The 20,796-nt window shown below is 40.4% G+C and overlaps 1 protein-coding gene across 2 annotated transcripts in view; it reads right to left on the reverse strand.

The window, feature by feature from the left end:
• Positions 1 to 2,945: 2,945 nt before the first annotated feature.
• grm2a (glutamate receptor, metabotropic 2a) overlaps positions 2,946 to 20,796 on the reverse strand; it is a gene marked incomplete at both ends in the record, with an annotated part of 33,544 nt that continues 15,693 nt past the window's right edge. The window contains 4 exons of one of the 2 annotated variants that reach the window (XM_083892132.1): positions 2,946 to 3,019; positions 4,567 to 4,744; positions 13,212 to 14,275; positions 16,105 to 16,942. In XM_083892132.1, the coding sequence (XP_083748258.1) occupies positions 2,946 to 3,019; positions 4,567 to 4,744; positions 13,212 to 14,275; positions 16,105 to 16,942 (2,154 nt within the window). The remainder of the gene's footprint in view (positions 3,020 to 4,566; positions 4,745 to 13,211; positions 14,276 to 16,104; positions 16,943 to 20,796) is intronic. The other variant, XM_083892133.1, reaches the window with a different exon arrangement.

Below are 20,796 nucleotides of genomic sequence, written 5' to 3' on the forward strand. Positions count from 1 at the left end.
AAAACTTTATGAGAAATGTGAATAAACTAAGACAATTAGGGGGTTTTCGTTAACAATTTAAAACAATATAATGCGACAAAGCAGGTTTTAGTTGTTTATTCATTTATTTTCAAACTTATTATCGACGTGACCAACGTCAAGAAGGAGAGAAGGGTAACACCGCCATCTTCTGGCCATGTGTGCTCCTCACATACAGTCGTCGTAGAACAACATGCAATTGATTTAAAGTTCCAGTGATTCAAATGTAAATTTTGATGCTTTTACCACGGCCCAAATGAGACAAACTAAACTTAATAGTGTTTTTCGAGTTTTGATGCTGACTGAAGGCTTTAAAGGTTTTCCAACACACTTGGAAAGCAAGAGTACGGTGGCCGACAGGGGGCAAAACTCACTGCAACCACCCAAACTAGCAAACGACAGCCCAATTAAAACCAGAAAATCTTAAAATTAATGAATGAATGAATCGTTTATTTTGGGCATGACAAGTAATCAACATCTGCATACATCAGCATTTACATTCATACACATGACCGAAAGGGACAGCGGGAGAAGCAAAGCTTATCTAGTCCCGCCCCCATTACCCATACAATTTTATTACTTCTTTTTTTTTTTTTTTTTTTTTATGTTAACTTTCGACATTTTGGACGTCGCAGCAGCAATAGCATAAGGCTGCAGTTCATCTCAAGTTCACATGTTACATAAGGCATCCATCATAACATCTCAGTATAGTGTCAACAGACATTTGACCATGACTTCATCCACAGTCTGGTTGGGACGCCCTGTACCCAGCCACAATCATGTTTACATACTTTTTTTTAAACATTCTCAGTGTAGCTGAGGTTTTGACCTCATCATCAAGATTGTTCCACAGCTTAACCCCAGTGACCAACATTGTGAAGGACCTTAGCGTTGTCCGCACTTTTTTCTGTCTGAAAACTAAGTTCCCCCTTAGGTGGAGTCCCCTCTCCCTGGTTTGGAGAAGCATTTGAAGGTTGTGAGGGAGGCCGTGGTTAGCCGCCCTGTACATAAACTGAGCATCACGATAGCGTATTATATCATCGAGCTTCAGTATTTTCGATTCGATAAATAGTTGATTTGTATGTTCTCTGTATCCGGCATAATGTATAATTCTTAGAGCTCTTTTCTGTAGTATCAGCAGTGGGTGCGTACTCGTTTTATATGATCATCTACAGGATGAGAACTTTCATCCTCTTGTTCAACATGACGAGGTATTTTAAATAAAGTAAGAATGTAGTAGTTCCCGAGTATCGTAACGGCAGCCAGTGCCCCCCACAGGCCTGGAGAACTTATTGAATATGCTGGTGTTTTGTCTCCTGTTCTGTTGATGCATGTGTTTTCTGGATGTTCTCTAACAGCAATAAAGGTCAGAACTGAAATGGGAAAAAAGCGTTGTTTTTTATAATTATTTTACTACAGAAACTACAGAAACATTTGAAACTTAGTCTCACTGGATGTTTTTAGGAGAATCCTGGACTATTATGGACAGTCCGTAGATGTTCTACTCTGATATATGGGTATTTTTATGATTCTGTGGGGGGGGTTTTGTGGTTATGATTGTGATCCTGAAATGTTATTATTTGACTGTGTTGTGTTTTTAATTGTATATATTGCTGCTGACGGTTTAAGTCACAAAATAGAGTGTTTTTCTTGTCCTTGAACTTTGAACTGTGACATATTTCACAAATTCAATCCCATTTTAAACATTTTAAGTGCTTTTTTGCTCAGGTGTGTTTATATAGTTGGTGAAAATGAAAAATATATACACATATATGTATATGTATATATATATATACATACTGTATATATATATACATATATTTATCAGATTACCTATAAATTGTGCTGAAAAAAAGATATAAGATGCTCTATATTGCACATCCTTATAGCCTCTGTATATACTGCATGTATTTCAATGTGTCATACACTGTCAATACAAACAAAAGTGCGGCAGTAATATATGTAAATATACAGTACAATAAACTAACACTTACAGCTACAGTAAATTCAACGTTCCTGCTCCTGCGATGGAGTCCCGTTGCTGCAGTGTGTTACCGTGTACCTGTCTTTTTACACTAATTCGATCGTAGCACACTGAGCAGATCTAATAAAAAAGTCAAACAGTGCTGTGATAATCTGTCCACTTTCCTCGCTGCACAAGTCTTACATCAAGCTTTCAGGGCCGCCTGCAACACAAGAACATCATTATTAACCAATGCGAACACAAGATGGCAGTGTGAAGCCGAGGATCCTCCGTCTGGGTCTGTATTTGACCAAAACACCAGCAGATGATGATATTTGGTGTCAGCAGATGGAGAAAAGGGAAAGAAAAGCACATTTTAACCTAAAATTTCAATCTGAATCTGAAGATCTTGTGAAGTGGACTGCCTAAATGTAAATTCTTACACTACTGATGCATTTTTAGGCATCTTTCTTCAAGGGTACAGGAGGAAGAGCAGGATTTATCGTGATGTTGACTTGAAAAAAACACTCAGACTACAGGCTGTCATTAGTATTAATAAAAAACACATTTTATTTACATAAATTACAAGAACGCACAAACTTGTTCACCAAAATCTACATTTAAAAACGTCTCGTTTATATATATTACATTTAACAGATTTACTATAATTTACTCCATTGTTGCAAGTAGAATCTTCAATGAAAAGAATTGGCTATGACGCGACGTCGGCGGCTCCATCGTCTCGTTTTTAAAATCGCTAAAGAGTCAAAGAACAAACGTAAATAAAAATGTTTTAAAAAAGTAACCGGGACATTGTACTCACAGCACTTTGAGGACAAACTAAGTCAGGACGATCGTCTCTGCATGACCTCTTTAATATCTGAGACACCTGATATCGGTTCAGGACTAGTGATTATATCATAACTGTTTTACAATGTCAGGGCGAAGGAAACGCGGCCCGTCTTCACAAGGACGACGTCGTGGAGTCCACCACCTCTCGACCGTTACACACCGTGGGAACAACGTTGGAGGCTGACGCTGAAAAACACAAACACAAACGTTTAGAAATACTAATAAGAGAGTTTATTTTGTGTTCTATACTCTTAGAAATAAAAGTGCTAAGTAGAACCATATAAGGTTCTTCAGATTGTCCTCATAGGAGAACCCTTTTTGGCTCCAGGTAGAACCTTTTTATAAAGGTTCCACCGGGAACCCATTTGGAGGGTTCCACCAAGAACCCTTTTAAAACCCTTGATTCAGGAAAGGGTTTTTCAGAAGCAAATGGTTCCAGGTAGAACCTCAGACCTTGTAGAAGAACACTTTTGGAACCCTTATTTCTAAGAGTGTACTCAGGACCATGTCCTTGTAGATGAATCATAATTTGATCCTTAGAACACAGAGTATTTTGGCTGTTTTTTTCCATTACTTTGTTTAAACATACAGTACATACAAAGGTCATAAGAATGCATATAATATAAAATGTCTGATATCCTTTTTTTCAGCACAATTTTAGGCAATCTGATGGAAAAAAATGTAATTTTCACCAACTATATGTTTATATATATAGCACCTGAGCAAAAAGTACAAAAAGATTTCTTCAAATCGGATTGAATTCGTGAAATTTGTGAGAAGAAAAGAAAAACGCTCTCATTATGTACGGTGGCCGACGACCCAAAACACACGCAGAAGGAGAAACAAGCTGCATCTTCACATAAACACAAACAAAAACAAATGCGAAGTGAGAAACACGCTGCAAAAGAAAAACTATCTGCAGAAAGAAACAAAACACATGCATCAACAGAAACGTGCTGCAAAACTAAAAGCAATGCAAAACCAAAAACACAAGCAGGAAACAAAACACAAGTATATTCAATAACGGAAGTGCTCCGAGCCTGTGGGGGGCGCTGTCGCTCAGCTCTACGAGCAGCGGTACTTACGATACTCTGGGACTACTTAATTATTACTTTATAAAAAGACATTTATTAAGAGGTTCTCCTCTTGTAACCCCACAGATTTTATGATCGGTGTTGCAATTCGGCAGTAGTTCGCTCTGGGCGTAGAAAAGTACGCTTTTATTACATCTCTAAGTTGATAAAAATTTCGTATTAAAAGAGCGAATTTGGACTTTTATTTTGTGACTTCTGCACAACTATTGCTACTTTATGAATCATAACTTTGACTCAACAACAACTCAAGACGACGAAAAAACCCAGAATTTTTAAAATCCTGAATATATGACCAATAAACACACACACACCCCCAGGATGTCCATATAAGGAGTTGTGTTAAAGTAAAGGAGAAAATAAACGCTGCTTCCAGTATAAGAGGTGTAAATGAGCAGTGGCCTCATACGTTATAATAATACTGTTCGCTTTCTTTTGTTTTGATTTGCCTTCAAAGGTAAAAGTGCTTCATAAATCAAATAAATTAATATGATGATGATAAACAAATCAGCAAAGAACAAAGCAACGTAACAAAATCACAAAGAGAGGACACTACAAAGAAGCAGGAACATCACATCAATGACATCGATATAATGATAATAAAATACTGTTGATGTTTTTTTGTGAATGAGTTCGAGTTACCTTGAGAGAAACTGGAGCCCGGGCCCGTGGTGACGCTGAAGCGCGTGGTGGCCACTCTCAGGGTGCAGACGTTCTTCTGAGGCTGGAACAGGATGATGTGGACCTTAGGAGCGAAGAGGCAGCCGAGCACCACGGAGCCGCTCAGGCTCACAGAGATGCACATGGTGGTGGTCTGCACCTGCAGCAAGGAGGAGGAGGAGGAGACAGAAGAGACAAATTCAGCTTCACGACGCCAACATCTAATCTATGCATCACCTGTGTATTGTACAGATATTACTAAGCTACTTGTGTTGTATTGAAACTGTGGCTCATCATTTTTAAACATAAAGAAAAGTGCGATACTACACATGGAAATCAAGTCAACTTTATTTCTAGAGCACATTTAAGAAACAACTAAAGTTTAGGTTTTCCAATATCTACCCATATATAATCACAAAAGGATATATATATATACATTAATCACAAAAGGAAAAGTGTACATAAATCCACAGATCGACTCTTATTCCCTCTGAACACGGTCAAAAAAATGCAAACTCCTCTCGCTCTCAAACCATCGCTGACCTTTAGTGCATTTCCTTAAAGATACCCTAAAAACTACAGGTGCTAATTGCTTCTCTGCCAATACCAATCCAAATCCAAATCCAAATCCAATCCAATCCAATACCAATCCAAATCCAAATCCAAATCCAAATCCAAACCTTTTTATAAAGGTTCTACCTGGTGCCAAAAAGGGTTCTCCTATGAGGTGCTAATTGCTTCTCCGCCAATACCAATCCAATCCAATCCAATACCAATCCAATCCAATCCAATCCAATCCAATCCAATCCAATCCCAATCCAATCCAATCCAATACCAATCCAATCCAATCCAATCCAATCCAATCCCAATCCAATCCAATCCAATCCAATCCAATCCCAATCCAATACCAATCCAATCCAATCCAATCCAATCCCAATCCAATACCAATACCAATCCAATCCAATCCAATCCCAATCCAATCCCAATCCAATTCCAATACCAATACCAATACCAATACCAATCCAATCCAATCCAATCCAATCCCAATCCAATACCAATACCAATACCAATACCAATACCAATCCAATCCAATCCAATCCCAATCCCAATCCCAATCCAATACCAAAACCAATACCAATACCAATACCAATCCAACGTTATTTGTATGTTTTATTTGTTTTATTTATTTATCTCTGATGTACAGCACTTTGTTTCAACTGCTGTTGTTTACAAAGTGCTTTATAAATAAAGTTGTCTTGGAATACCAATGCTTTTTTTGTACCACAAATATAGTGCAAAATACAAATTAAATAATAATTGAACACTTTTAAATGTGGTTAAATCATCAGAACTCACATTAATCCCAAACACAATCAATCATAAACAGAAACTACTACGTATGAATCTACGTTTCATAAGCAACGCCATGGTGCTGCCGCTGTTCAGGAATTTCAATTAAAGGAGTTCAGTGTTCAGAAGAAAATGGTGATAATAATAATATTAATTATAATAAGGATGTTTTTTTTAACAATGTAGAATCAAAGCCAGGTGCAGGAGGAGGAGGAGGAGGAGGAGGAAGAGGAGGAGGAGGAGGGACGGTGACACCAGCTCCAGAGAGGTGTGAAGCCATCTGTTTATTTGCTTGTCAATCACTTGCTTAACCCTCCATTATCCGTCTATATCTATATGTCTTCGTCACCGCGGATTCTAACGCTGATATTATTTTTTTTAAAAACTTGATGCAACAAAGTGAAGATAACTCGATATAATATAAATTAACAGCATCCATTAAACACCAAAAAAATCCACTTCGTTCTCATTAACAGACAAATAATCCGCCTCTTTTCTCATGAGACATAATGACTTATTATCACTGTGGTTGATGTTCAGCCTTTGAAATGATTTAAAATACATTCATACAGATATTCAGTGATCTGGTTTCACGCTGCATGGTTTTGTCAGCCACTGCTAATGCTGCAAGAAAATATTCAGCGTGTGTGAAATCCTCGTTTAAGATTCACCATTTTTTTGCATAATATTTAGCGATATGTAACACGGGTTATGCACAGCAGTAAATGTGCAATCACGTCACAAACACCAAAGTCCGCTGTCCAGTGTCTTTCGGCTTAATTCAGTCGTTGTTTTTGAACAAAACCATTCGACAGCGACCGCGTACGAACGACCCCGTTAAGTGCTTTTAATAATTCACAAGGCGAAGACGCTGCTTTGGAAGAGCAAGAGGACACGAGTCTGCCTCCGTGGTCACATTCTGCTTTAAACGTGGAGTGCAGGATGTGGGACACCATCCTCTGGCCTCTGCTTATGCACTGTAAAAAAATGTCCGTAGATTTTACAGTGGAAAAACTGTCGAACCATGACAGAAAAAGACCATAAACGAGTATAATACAGTTTTTGTAACAGTGAAATACCGTAAATGTATGTATTTCCTGTAAAAATTACATTCATCTACTGTTAAATGATTTTGCACTGTAGTAATTACTGGCAACCACAGCTGCCAGTTTTTTACCGTAAAAACAGAATAAAGTGGTATTTTATATTAATACAGGCTGTTTATTTCACAGTAAAATACTTTCTTATTTCATGGAGAAATCCTTTACTTACGGTATTTTCACGTTAAATTATGGCAAAAATATTGTTACTTTCATTAAAAAAAAAAAAAAAAAAATTATTTTAAAATTTAAAATTTATATGGAAGAATATGGAAAAAATCAACAACCTTTACCGTAACATCAGCAGTAGTTCTATCCTTTTACCGTAATGTAAGAAAAGGTTCTACTGTATTTATTACGGTAAAATTCTGGCAACCACAGCGACCAGTTTTTTACCCTAAAAACAACAGGTTTTGTTTTTTTTACAGTGTACTGTTAGAACTAATGTCTGCTGCGTTCAGGTATCTTTATTCCTCCAGAGAACATCGCAGCAGCAGCAGTAGCAGCAGCAGAGATGAGATTCCGTGTTTTATTGGGATTTCGTGCTGTACATTTATTGAAAAGCTTTATTGGACCGAGTGGCTACGAGCTACCGGTCGAGCGTTGGACGTTAAACAGACAAAAGCCTGCGGTTTAAAACCTCAACGCCACGAAGAATTGTTGTGATTTTGACGAATAACCTGCTGCGATTATACGATGTATAATGAGTTAGTTAAGTATTTATGACGTGAAAATGCTCTGCGTTTAGTCGAGGCTGCTTTACAGCCGTTCACAAACACATTCATCTATGTGCAGCAGCAGCAGCATCAGTGTGTGGTTGAGTGTCTCGCCGGGGGACACGTCGGCCTGAAGACGAGCAGAGCTGGGAATCCAAGCCTCAAACGTCCAATTTTCACTGGTTTCAGTATTATTATTATTATTTGTATTAAGTGTAGCTAAGAGTGACTCTGTAATTGTGTAATTTCTACGTCGATGCTGCGTTGGTGGGTTTATTCCAGTGTCTCCTCAAAGGGGCTGCACAGTATGTTTGAGTGTGATCAGAGACTTATTACTACAAGAGGTGATGTTGGCTTCTATTGTCTTAAAGCAGGGGTTCTCAAAGTTTTGATACCCGAGGGCCAATTTAGGAACCCAACATTGGACTGAGGGCCGCCAAAGGAAAAAAAAAACGTAATAACTATGTTGTCCAAAATTTGACAATTTAAAAAAAAAATTAGTATTTGGTCCAAAATTTGCCAAAAACGTCATACTATACTATGTCGTCCCTAATTTGACAATGTTTGGGGAAAAAAGTTTTTGGTCCCAAATTTGACTAATTGTTTTAAAAAAAAAACTTGGTCCAAAATTTGACAAAAATTACATACTATACTGTCGTCCAAAATGTGACAATTTTTTGGGAAAAAATTTCAACACCAAAATTGGACAAAAACGTCTATACTGTGTCACTATGTCATCCAAAATTTGATGACATAGTAAATACAGTTGTACAGTTAACACTTATTGGTCTGTATCCAGTAATGTCCAATAAACATTGAACAAGCTTCCTGGATTAAAACTATCAACTGTAATTCATTGCGGGCCGCCAGAAATGTTTCTGCGGGCCGCCATTGGCCCCCGGGCCGCACTTTGAGAACCAATGTCTTAAAAGGATACTTCACCGATTTGAATGTGGCTTTGTATTGCTAGAATAGCAGTAGTATTTTTTAGAAAATGTGCTTCCATCCCTCAGTTTTTCACTGAGTTGAAAAAAAAATCTGTTTTCCATTTTCAAAATTTGCCCTACTGTGATGCAAAACGCGTCATTTGACTCACAGTAGGGCACATTTGGATAAGGGAAAACAGATTTCTTTACAAGTCAGGGAAAAACTGAGGGATGGAAGCACATTTTCTAAAATAAATACTACTGCTATTCTAGCAATACAAAGCCATATTCAAATCGGTGAAGTATCCCTTTAACATAGACATAATTACCAATTACCAGACACTATTTCTGTAAATCGGCCTGGAACCTCGATACTTGTGGTGCTTTTCCACTTATAAACAGAGGCGATTCTAGAGTCTGTAGCAGCCCTAAGCAAAAATTCCCAGGGGGCCCTTCCTTCCAACCAGTGTTCATCACCATTACACATGTTATAAATAATCTGACACCAACGAAAAATGTATGAGTTCAAAATGTTTTGGGGTTTTTTCCAAAATGAATGAAATTACATTATTTTTAATTATGTGAAACTATAAATGTAAAGAAGAATAAAATACTGTAAATAGCTTTTAAACTATATAAACTTAGTAAAAAAAAAACATATGCATTACACTGTTAAGAACCCACATTATAAAACAATATAAATATATAGAACAATAAAATACTGTAAATAACTGAACAAAACGTATATATACTGAGTAAAAAAAGATATGCATTACACTGTAAATAATCCTCTTCATTTTCCAACTTGCAGAACGATAACTTCACACAGGTTAAAGTGAGGTGGGGCCCCTTTAGGGAGGTTTCCTACTGAGATGTCATTGCAAATCGCCCATTGTTTTTTAAGGGGGACGGGGAGGCGGCTGGTCACTGCACATTTCAGTAAAAACAGCCCTCAGGCTCCGAGTGTCGAGGGGCCCCTATCGGCTGGGGCCCCAGGTAGAAAGTTTTTATAAAGGTTCCACCAAGAACTCTTTTAAAACCCTTTATTCAGGAAAGGGGTTTTAAAGGGTTCTCAAAAGGGGATCAAAAAAGTGTTACCAAGAACCCTTTGCTTCTGAAAAACCCTTTCAGGCAGAACCAGGTAGAACCTCAGCCCTTGTAGAAGGACCATTTTGGAACCCTTATTTCTAAGAGTGTATAATGGGGATGGTGGTTTGTAAACATAGAAGGAAATCATTTTTCTGTCCTTCAGCACTGTCAGTCGGGAGCCTTGTGTGATTTCATGGACGTGATTGTGGCTTTTAACTGCCATGGCTCTCTGGTCAGTTGTGTTTGCTGAGATGAAACGAGCAGCGCTGGCAAACCCTCTCCCTCAATATTTCATAGGGAAATCAAATGTGTGATTCATGGCTCGTTGGACTGCGTTAGTTTATCTTAACATTTCATGACGCACGAATATCTGCATCAAGCAGAGAAGTGGTGTGAAACTAGGAGGACACACGAGTGACGCCGCGTCCTGGCTGTGGACGTCCAGCGTTAGCCTGGAGGCCTTGGAGGACAGGGTCTCCTCTGAGTCTCACTGCAGTCCCAGGACAGAGGGCACAGCTGGGACTCAGCATCCCAGGCTTTTCACAGTCCATTCCACACAGATACACTCAGGGACACGCGGGGGACGTTCGGTTCCCTTTCATTGGTTATAGTCTTGCCCGGCCTTTCTCCATGTTTCTGCAGAAGCAGATGTGTCGGGGGGGATTCCTCTCTCTGTGTGTGTGTGTGTGTGTGTGTGTGTGTGTGTGTGTGTGTGTGTGTGTGTGTGTGTGTGTGTGTGTGTGTGTGTGTGTGTGTGTGTGTGTGTGTGTGTTTGTTCTTGTACTTGTACTTGTGGCATACTGAGGACCAGTGAGGGTTTTTAACCAACAAAGTGAGGTCATATTTATGAAGTGAGGACATTTTGGCCGGTCCTCACTTTGTTTTCACTGAAATCAATTCCTTAGATCGTAAACATGCTATAGTCTGTTTTTAACTAAGGTCCTCCGAGTCTCTATGGTACGATATTTATTGCGATATTTTGAGAGTCTCTATGGTACAATGTTTATTGCGATATTTTGAGAGTCTCTATGGTACGATGTTTATTGCGATATTTTGAGAGTCTCTATGGTACGATGTTTATTGCGATATTTTGAGAGTCTCTATGGTACGATGTTTATTGCAATATTTTGAGAGTCTCTATGGTACGATATTTATTGCGATATTTTGAGAGTCTCTATGGTACGATGTTTATTGCAATATTTTGAGAGTCTCTATGGTACGATATTTATTGCGATATTTTGAGAGTCTCTATGGTACAATGTTTATTGCGATATTTTGAGAGTCTCTATGGTACGATGTTTATTGCGATATTTTGAGAGTCTCTATGGTACGATGTTTATTGCAATATTTTGAGAGTCTCTATGGTACGATATTTATTGCGATATTTTGAGAGTCTCTATGGTACATATTTATTGCGATATTTTGAGAGTCTCTATGGTACAATGTTTATTGCGATAGTTTAAGAGTCTCTATGGTACAATGTTTATTGCGATAGTTTGAGAGTCTCTATGGTACAATGTTTATTGCGATAGTTTGAGAGTCTCTATGGTACAATGTTAATTGCGATAGTTTGAGAGTCTTAATAGTATGATGTTTATTGCAATATTTTGAGAGTCTCAATAGTACGATGTTTATTGCAATATTTTGAGAGTCTATGATATGATATTTATTACGATATTTTGAGAGTCTCTATGGTACGATGTTTATTGCGATAAGGTCCCAGTAGTTCTTTATAGATGTCATTCATGAAGTAGATATTTGTAATTGTGTTGATTTATAAAGTGGAAATGCTGGTCCTCAGTATGCGGCAAGTACAAGAATGTGTGTGTGTGTGTGTGTGTGTGTGTGTGTGTGTGTGTGTGTGTGTGCGTGCATGCGTGTGTGTTTCAGTCCCTTCTGCCTCTCGCTCACCACACACTGTTCTCGACCCCCTGGGGAATAAAAACCTCACTGACTCAGGACGGCGTTTCTCTGAGATTCTATCACCTCTAAGTCTATGTTGTTGTTGTTACGTCCGTTCAGTATGCAGTGTCTCTGTCTGTCTGTCCGTGTGTGTCTGTCTGACGGACAGGTGCTGACGGTGAGGTAAGGTCATTGTGTTTGTATTCAAGGTGGATTTTCGCTCCTTCATGGCGTCACATTTAAAACAGAGTCCTTGTTGTAGACGGAATATTTTAACCGTTTAACCCTTAGAACACAGAGCATTTCTGCTGCTTTTTTCCATTCCTGTGTTTAAGAGAAGCACAACCTAGGCAATCTGATCTAATGTTCATCAACTATATAAACACACCTGTGCAAAAAGTACACAAAGTGTTTAAAATGAGATTGAATTGAAATTTGTGAAATACGTCACAATTCAAAGTTCACTTGGCGCGTTTTTATGTACAACAATAAAATAATTTTGTGACTTCTGCACAATTATTGTTACTTTATATCACGACTAAACACACATTTAAAGCCTGTATATGTGAACTATAAACACACCCCCAGGATGTCCATATAAGGAGTTATACACCCTTATGTGCCCCATGAACACAATTTTTCCAGAATAATTTTCAATATCTTGCAGTAATTTGCAATTTACTGCATGTTAAAATAGTGAATTAACATTTTTTTTTTTTTTTTATTGATTAAAAAAAACACTGTAGTTGCACATGCACACCAGATTTTTGAACAGTATCAAACATATTTAAAATAACATTTGATTGAGTCTTTTTTGTCTCAAACGTCCAAAAACAGGGTAAAAATATGGTGACAAAGACGCTGATTCACTGGCATGGTGATTTGCATGGTAAATATGCCGTGGGAATAATACACAACTCCTTATATGGACGTCCTGGGGGTGTGTGTGTGTTTATAGGTCACACACCCCTCACTCTATATTGCACATTCTTATAGCCTCTGTGTAAACTGTATGTTTAAACATAGTCATGGAAAATGCTCTGTGTTCTAAGGTTTAAAGGTGCCATATGTAAGAATGTGGCCAAAAACAGTTACTACGTTCAAATTCAAAATACCGAGGTCTTTTAGGTTTCGTTTTCTGACGTAACTGGCAACCCGTGGTTGCTCGGCAGCTGAGACTCTACTGACTGCAATGATTGGTAGACGGCGGTAGGTGGCGCCACATGCCAAAACATGATTTCAAAACATAAACATGATTTGCAGCCTGCAAAACATTTTATTTAATGCAAATATTTTGTCTGTACTGTTGTTGTTGGTGAGTTCAGTTTGTTATATGAACATTATTCCTGAGTCTCTGTGACATATTAGGAGGATTTTATGGCCAGTTGCTTTAGATTTATTACAGAATGCACCTTTAAGTTTGTCCCTTGTGGGCTATTGTAAAACAAAATGATGGTCCTTTACCTTTCAAATCAAATTGTTTGGTTACCACAGCATGTTTGTCATTAAGAAATAATGTAAAAAAAAGTTTCAACTGAACTTACCCTGTAGTCACTGGCGGTGACGTAGAAGATGGGCTGGAACGCCAACCAGATGATGCAGGTGGTGTACATGGTGAACCCGATGAACTTGGCCTCGTTGAAGTTCTCGGGGCATTTGCGCGTCTTGAAGGCGTAGACTGTGCAGAGGATGATGAGGATGCAGTTGTAGGTGAGCGACATGAGCATACTGGAGTCCTTGCTGTTGCATTTCAGGGTGACTATGTCCCTCTTCTCCGGGCTCACTTCCTTCCTGACGCCGGGCGTCTCCACCAGCAGCCACACCACCACCACCACCAGCTGGCAGGAGATCAGGGCGCCGCAGATGGCGACCTGAGAGGCCGGGCTGATGAAGCGAGGCCGCTGCGCTCCGTCCTTCACGCCGCTGAAGATCCGAGCGATGCGGTTGGTCTTGGTGAGGAGGGCCGAGTAGCACACAGCGAAGGAGGTGCCTAAGCCGAGCCGGCGCAGCGTGCACACCGCTGTGGACGGTTTGGCGATGTAGATGAAGGTCATGCTGTAGCACATCAGCACGCCCAGGAGGAGGATGTAGGAGAGCTCTCGCCCGCTGGCCTTCACCACGGGGGTTTCGTTGTGTTTGAGGAAGAGGCCGATGACGAAGAGCGTGCACATCATCCCGAGAAAGGAGATGGTGACGGGTCCGATGGCCCAGGCGTCCTCCCAGCGGATGTACTCCTCAGGCAGGTCGTAGCAGCCTGTCAGGTTGGCCAGGGGCCACTGTCCGAACGTACAGTCGGCGCATGTGAACTCGTCCTGCAAGAACTGGTAAGGCTGACAGGGAATGCAGATCCAGCAGCAAACGTCGCCCGGCTGCATGCTCTTGACCTCGTTCTTCCTGCAGGGGTCGCTGCACTGCGAGGTGGGGGCAGCCTGACCGGCCCAGGGGATCTGAGTGGTGTTCAGGGTCAGACTCTGAGCCCAGTAGCCGACCTTCTGGTAGACGTAGCGCCCGTCTTCTTTGTGGTAGTGGAAAATGTTGTAACGGCCAAGGCTGTCGCCGTAGGCGTCGAAGCGGACGACATTCTCTGTGTCTGGTGGACGAAACGGCGCTGGAGGACGGGAAAGAGGAAAACAAAGATAACAAGGGCAGTCACAAAGATGCAGATGCATGTGTGTGTCATCGTATGACATGATTTAAAACTGGAATATTATGTACACTGTAAAAAAGAAAACAAAACATTTCTCCCAAAAAATTATTATCCAGGGAATTCAGTAACTGATACTGTAGATATAACTACATTGCCAAATAATTAGGTACGGTCAGGTGAATTCAAAAAATTGTATAGGTGCTTTATTTTTACCCTGTTTTTACACTGTAAAAAAAAAAGTTGAGAAAACTCAAAATTTCAAGGCAACTTTCTGCAATTAATTTTTGAGTTTACAGCCCAACAAAAGCTCTATTCCATCAACTAATAATATTTTGTGAGACAAACTTGTATGTTAGAGTTGTGCCAACTCAAAATTCAAAATTGTATTTTTTTATACATTATCTGAACAAGATTAGTTAGCCAAACTGTTTGAAAAGAGAATTTACAAGTTTGTTTAACAAAATATTATTAGTGGATGGAACTTTTTAAAAAACTTGAGATCTTTTGTTTGGCTGTAAACTCAAAAGTTGATTACATCATGTTGCCTTGAAATTTAGAGTTTTCTAAACTTTTTTTTACAGTGTAAAGTAAGAATAAAGGGTAAAGCATATAATAAATAAAGCACCTATACAATTTTTAGAATTCACCTGACTGTACCTAATTATTTGGCAATGTAGTTATATCTACAGTATCAGTTACTGAATTCCCTGATAATCATTTTCTGGGAGAAATTTGGGTAAATTGAAAAGGTGTCCAAAATATAACAGTTCAAGGTGACATTAAAAGAAGTGTGTGTTTTTACACAGTACACATTCCAAAAACACACAAAACATTTAATTTACTATGGGGAAAAAACAAAAAAATATGATTTGCTTAACTTTGGCGAAATGAAACCTATACTTTTACTTGATAAAACTTGTTTGTTTAATGTTTATTCATGTGATATAGTATTTAAACTGAAGTAATATTGTATCACTTGGAAAATAGAAAACATTTTGCAAGTTTAATGGAATTTACAAGTTATCCTGAGGCAATGTCTGAGGCTAATCTACAGGCCTGGAAATCTGAATCAATCGTTTTTTAATCACAAACTGCAGAAAGAGCACAACAACAACAACAACAAAAAGCCCAACGAAAGGCAAAAGATTTGAATTAGTTTGGGTTGTCATGTGTGAATGTCTTCATGCAAATGCAGTTAAGCGTTGCAGTGTTTTTGCGTCTTTGTGCTAATGTTCTGTGAATCACAGCGCGGTGACATTTATGTGTAATATCTGCTCGAGTCAAACAGCAACGAGCCTCCGAGCAAGAGCAAGATTTTAAGTTGAATAATCACAGATCATATCTGAATCTGCAGTGTATAAACTGTGTAAATAATTCAACACAACTTGGTGGAATTATTTAAAAGGACATTTAACCTGATTTGGTCTGACATACTAAATGAGATTAAACAGAGATTTTAATGCAGAATTAAAGCAGAATAATAGACATCTTTTAAACAACACTGCATAATTATTATTATTTAGTTAACGGCGTTCAACGTAGTTTTTCGAGTCCACGCACCTTTTACCAGTTAGCTCCGTTAGCTGCGTTAGCTCCTTTAGCGCCGATAGCGCACCTACAGTCAAACTTAAGCGGTCTGTTTATTAAACGAAATCAGCGCACCTGTGTACTGCGTATGTGTGCCTCTGTTTTTAAACTTTAACGTTAATTTAGACTCATTTTAACAATCAGGAGTCACATAAACATGCCCAGCACTAATTATTATTAGTCCATTAGGACTTTATACTCACCCTCAAACTTGACCTTGAGAATGTAATCCCTGTAAAACTTCCTGCCATTCCCCGGTTTCAGAGCGTCACACAGTTTGGTGGAGTTGGGACATAAGGCCTGCCTCATGTTGTGCAAGGCAGCGGCCATTGCATAGACGGCATTCACCACAAACATGATTTTGGATTCCGGTTGAAACGCGGCTTCGCGGAGCGAGTGTTTCCCGCAGCCCAGGTCGTGGAGGCTGCACTGGAACTGGTTCTCCCAGTACTCTCTGAACCAGGGGTTCCTGGTGTTGTTGTACGGGTGTAGGCCGGTGAAGTAGTCATTAAACTGGGGGATCGGATAGGAGGCCAGTTCGATGGTGAACGCCCCGTCTGCCACAGCTTCGCTGCCTCTCACCACGCTCTCCTGCGCTCCCCAGCCGTCGCTGGCCACCCAGGTGAAGGTGACGTTCATGCGGTTGGCGGCCACCAGCAGTTCGCGGGCGTCCTCGCTGCGCGTGAACAAGATCACCACCTTGGCGTTGGACTTTTGCTGCAGGGACCGGATCACGTTCTCGTAACTCCAGCGGCTCATGGAGCGGCTCACCTTCGCCGACGTGGCGATGCAGATCTGGCGCGCCCGCGCTTCCTGCTGGAAGGCGTCGATGCCCGTCTCGCCGTAGTCGCCTTCCGACGCCACGGTAGACACGTACGTCCAGTTGAAGTAGCGCAGGATCTCCGCCATGGCTTTGGCCTGGTAGAAGTCAGGCGGCACGGTGCGGGCGAAGTAGTCGTAGCGGGTCTTATCGCTGAGCTTGGCGCTGGTTGAGGCGTAGCTGATCTGAGGGATTTGGAAGAGTCGCAGCAGGTTGGCCACCTGGAATAGGAAGAACACAAGTGTGGTTATGTTTGTCTGTAATCTGTCTTCGTGCAATAAAAACAAATGATAGTCAGTGACTAAAACTGCCAGAATCTAACTGTTCAAGAGTAATGCTAAAGTCGTGGTCGTTTGTCATCCTGTTGCAAAATAAACTCCAATTTCGCCTCATTTGATCGGTGCGATGTCCGTCTTTGAATTGATTAAGGACTTTCCATAATATCCTCTTCCAAAGTTGGATTTCTCTCACAGAACAAACCACCATTTATTGAAAGCACCGTTGGGACGTATAGTGTGAACCTTTGAATGCTAAGAGAGTATTAAGCCTCTTAGTATTCATCCATCCATCCATTATCTACCGCTCTATCCTCCACCAGAGGGCGGCGGGGGGTGCCGTGCCTATCTCAGCTGGCATTGGGCGATAGAACCCAGGAACCCGGGTCTTCTTGCTGCAAAGGCAAGAGTGCTAACCACTACACCAACCGTGGGCCCGGTAGCATTCATGACAAAGCTATTTCGCTTATTTTCCTTCTGGTTTTATGCGTCATGTGATATCAGGTTTTTCTTTATCCTCCCTTTTGGCTGCTGTGAACTCCAGTAAGCCAACGAACATCGGATGCATGGCATGGCTTTGGTTTCCTTACCCATTCGAATTCGACAAGATCTACGAACCTGGGTCTGCTCCCTTGTGTCTCACTTAGCCACCTTCACTTTTTCTTGCAATCAGTGAATGATAACGACTGTCGATCACAGTCATACGTGCCAAGCTTTTTTCACGCACACTCCTCTAAATGTGAACATCCATCCATCTTCTATACTGCTTTTTCCTCCACATGAGGGTCACGGGCAGACACTGGTGCCAATCTCAGCTGACACAGGGCGATAGGCAGGGTCACACCCTGGACAGATCGCCAGTCCATCACAGGGACACACACAGAGATAAACAACTATCCACTCTCACCTATGGACAATGTAGAGTGTCCACTTTCTTTGTCCATGTTTTCGGGCTGTGGGAGGAAGCCGAAGAACCCGGAGAAACCCCACACACCCATGGGAAGAACATGCAAACTCCATGCAGAAAGGCCCTTGCTCTGACAGGGGCATGAACTGGGTCTTCTTGCTGAAAGGGCAACAGCGCAAAACCACTACCATTGAATAGAATCTGGAACTGAACATGAACGAGACCATAAACGCCTCAGGAACATGTTCCCATAGACCTTCCTTCAAACAGAGTTCTTTTGGCAAACCCTAGCATCATCCCTGACTACTACTTCTGTCCAACTTCCGAGGCTTCACTTTTCAAAGCAGTAGACTGCGTCCATTTGTCTATACAGTCCATGCTTTCATCAGTGACAGTGTCAAGAAAATCTACACAGTAAATATGTGCTACTGTGATGCAGCCTATTAGTTAGAAAGCTTGTAATTGACTTATTAAATCACACAGAAAAACACTGCGCGTGGGGGAACTGTGGGAATTGTTTTAATTGCTCCTCATTAAATTAATTGATGGAATCGGATACACTACATGTTTACTCCCCTGCAGATGCAATTAGTCTCGCCTCATCCATTCCCCTCTATCATTCATGTTCTTCTTGAATCCCTGCTGGGCCGTTCACAACTCCGCTCTCCTGCTGACTGAAGCGCTGAGATGCTGCCCGATGTAACAACGCTGCGCACAATGGCCATCGTGGCGATCATCTCCTCTGATCTATAATGCCCGTCAATAAGAAAACAACCCAGTAAATATGGGTGTTCGGAGCGTACTGTCATCAAAAGATGGACGAGGACATCGGGAACAAGAGGACAAGAGGATGAAGGAACGATTGGGATTGCGATGTGATCGAGAGTTGGAGTACAAAAGACTCTGGGAAACTTTTCAGTAGTTTTTGTCAGTGTTGTGGCACCGTGTGCGTGAGCGTTTGCTTCAGGCACATCTGTGGAAGCCTAAGGGAAGCTGAAAGGATCAGTCAAAAGAACACCCGACATAAATCTGGCTGGATTTAATGCCAGCTCTCGCTCACCAAGAGCGCTCACGGCAGTGCATCTTGAATGTCAATGAGTCACTCCTCAGACAGTCAGACGGATTTATATTCAAATTCACTCACTCTTGGTTCAGTATTGTCATATTTCTGACTGAAGATGATCTGTGGCACATTAAAGTTGCTCAGAAAAGAGTTCCTTCTCTCAAAAAACTGGAGTTCTGTGAGTGAGACAAGTGTATCTCAGCCTTCTGAAGTCGTGCCACGTTGTCGCGTTGAACGCCACAGATGATGATGCTGCAGATGAATCCATGTAAGGAATGTAGAGCGTGATGAAATACATGTGTTCCACCATGTATGTACACTGGCTCTTGGGCCACCATAGATCCTCACATACACTTTGGTTGTGAGGGTGCAAATTCACTTATACATGGTACATGGTTCCTTTTTACTATGTTTAAACATGGAGTATCTACAGAGGGTATAAGAATGTACAATATAGTCAGTGTCTTATATCCTTTTTCTCAGCACAACCTAGACAACCAACTAACCAACCAATATAAACACACCTGAGCAAAAAAGTACTCAAAATGTTTAAAATTGGATCCAATTTGTGAAATTTGATAATAAGTCATAATTCAAAGTTCACTTTCACTTTTTATGAACAAAAAATAAATAAGAACGGTCTAATTTTCTGACTTCTGCACAATTATTGCTACTTTATATCACGACTAAAAATGCGATATAAAATGAATCATAACTTTGACTCAACAACACAAGAAGACGAAAAAAAATTTTTTAAAAGCCTGACTACACTCTTAGAAATGAAAGTGCTAAGTAGAACGATATAAGGTTCTTTGGCTTGTGTTCATAGGAGAACCCTTTATTGCTCCAGGTAGAACCTTTTATCAAGGTTCCACCTGGAATCCTAAGTGTTACCAAGAACTCTTTATTCAGGAAAGGGTGAATAAAGGGTTCTCTGGATCAAAATGGTTCTTCCTGGAACCATTAGTATTACCAAGAACCCTTGAAAAACCCTTCCTTCAGGAAAGGGTTTTTCAGAAGCGAATGGTTCCAGGTAGAACATCAGCCCTTGTAGAAGAACCCTTTTGGAACCTTGAGTGTAGGCAATCTGATGAAAAGAAATGTCATTGTCACCAACTATGCACTCTTAGAAATAAGGGTTCCAAAAGGGTTCTTCTACAAGGGCTGAGGTTCTACCTGGAACCATTTTTTTGGTAACACTAATGGTTCCATTAAGAACCATTTTGATCCAGAGAACCCTTTAAAACCCCTTTGCTGAATAAAGGGTTTAAAAAGGGTTCTTGGTAACACTTAGAGTTCCAGGTTTAACCTTGATAAAAGGTTCTATCTGGAACCAAAGAGGGTTCTCCAATGAGGACAAGCCTAAGAACCTTAAATGGTTCTACTTAGCACTTAGGATATAGGATAGGACAGGATATAAGACACTCTATATTACACATTCTTTAGCCTCTGTATGAGCCAAAATGCTCTGTGTTCTAAGGGTTAAAGACACGTTGTTTTTGGCTGAAAGTGTGAGATAGCTGATACCTAAGTGGACCGAATGTCAAATGAAAGTAGTAAATATAGTGGTGCACATTTGGATTAGTAACAGACACAATATAGACCCAATCAATATATATAAATCAGCACAGCTGTTCATTTAATGGGCTCTGGGATCAGACACAGCAGTACTACCTTTTCCTCCACGGAAAAGTGTATACTGCAGATTTAAAAGTCATTTAAATAGTGCTTATGCACCTAATTTGACAAGTGGTGACGTGGTGGTGCCAAAACTGCAATGACAGCACTCCATCCTTCATCATAAAGTACAGGGTCCAAGGTGAAAAGCCC

This window comes from Microchirus variegatus (assembly GCF_963457635.1).
Source record: "Microchirus variegatus genome assembly, chromosome: 7".
Taxonomy (NCBI): domain Eukaryota; kingdom Metazoa; phylum Chordata; class Actinopteri; order Pleuronectiformes; family Soleidae; genus Microchirus; species Microchirus variegatus.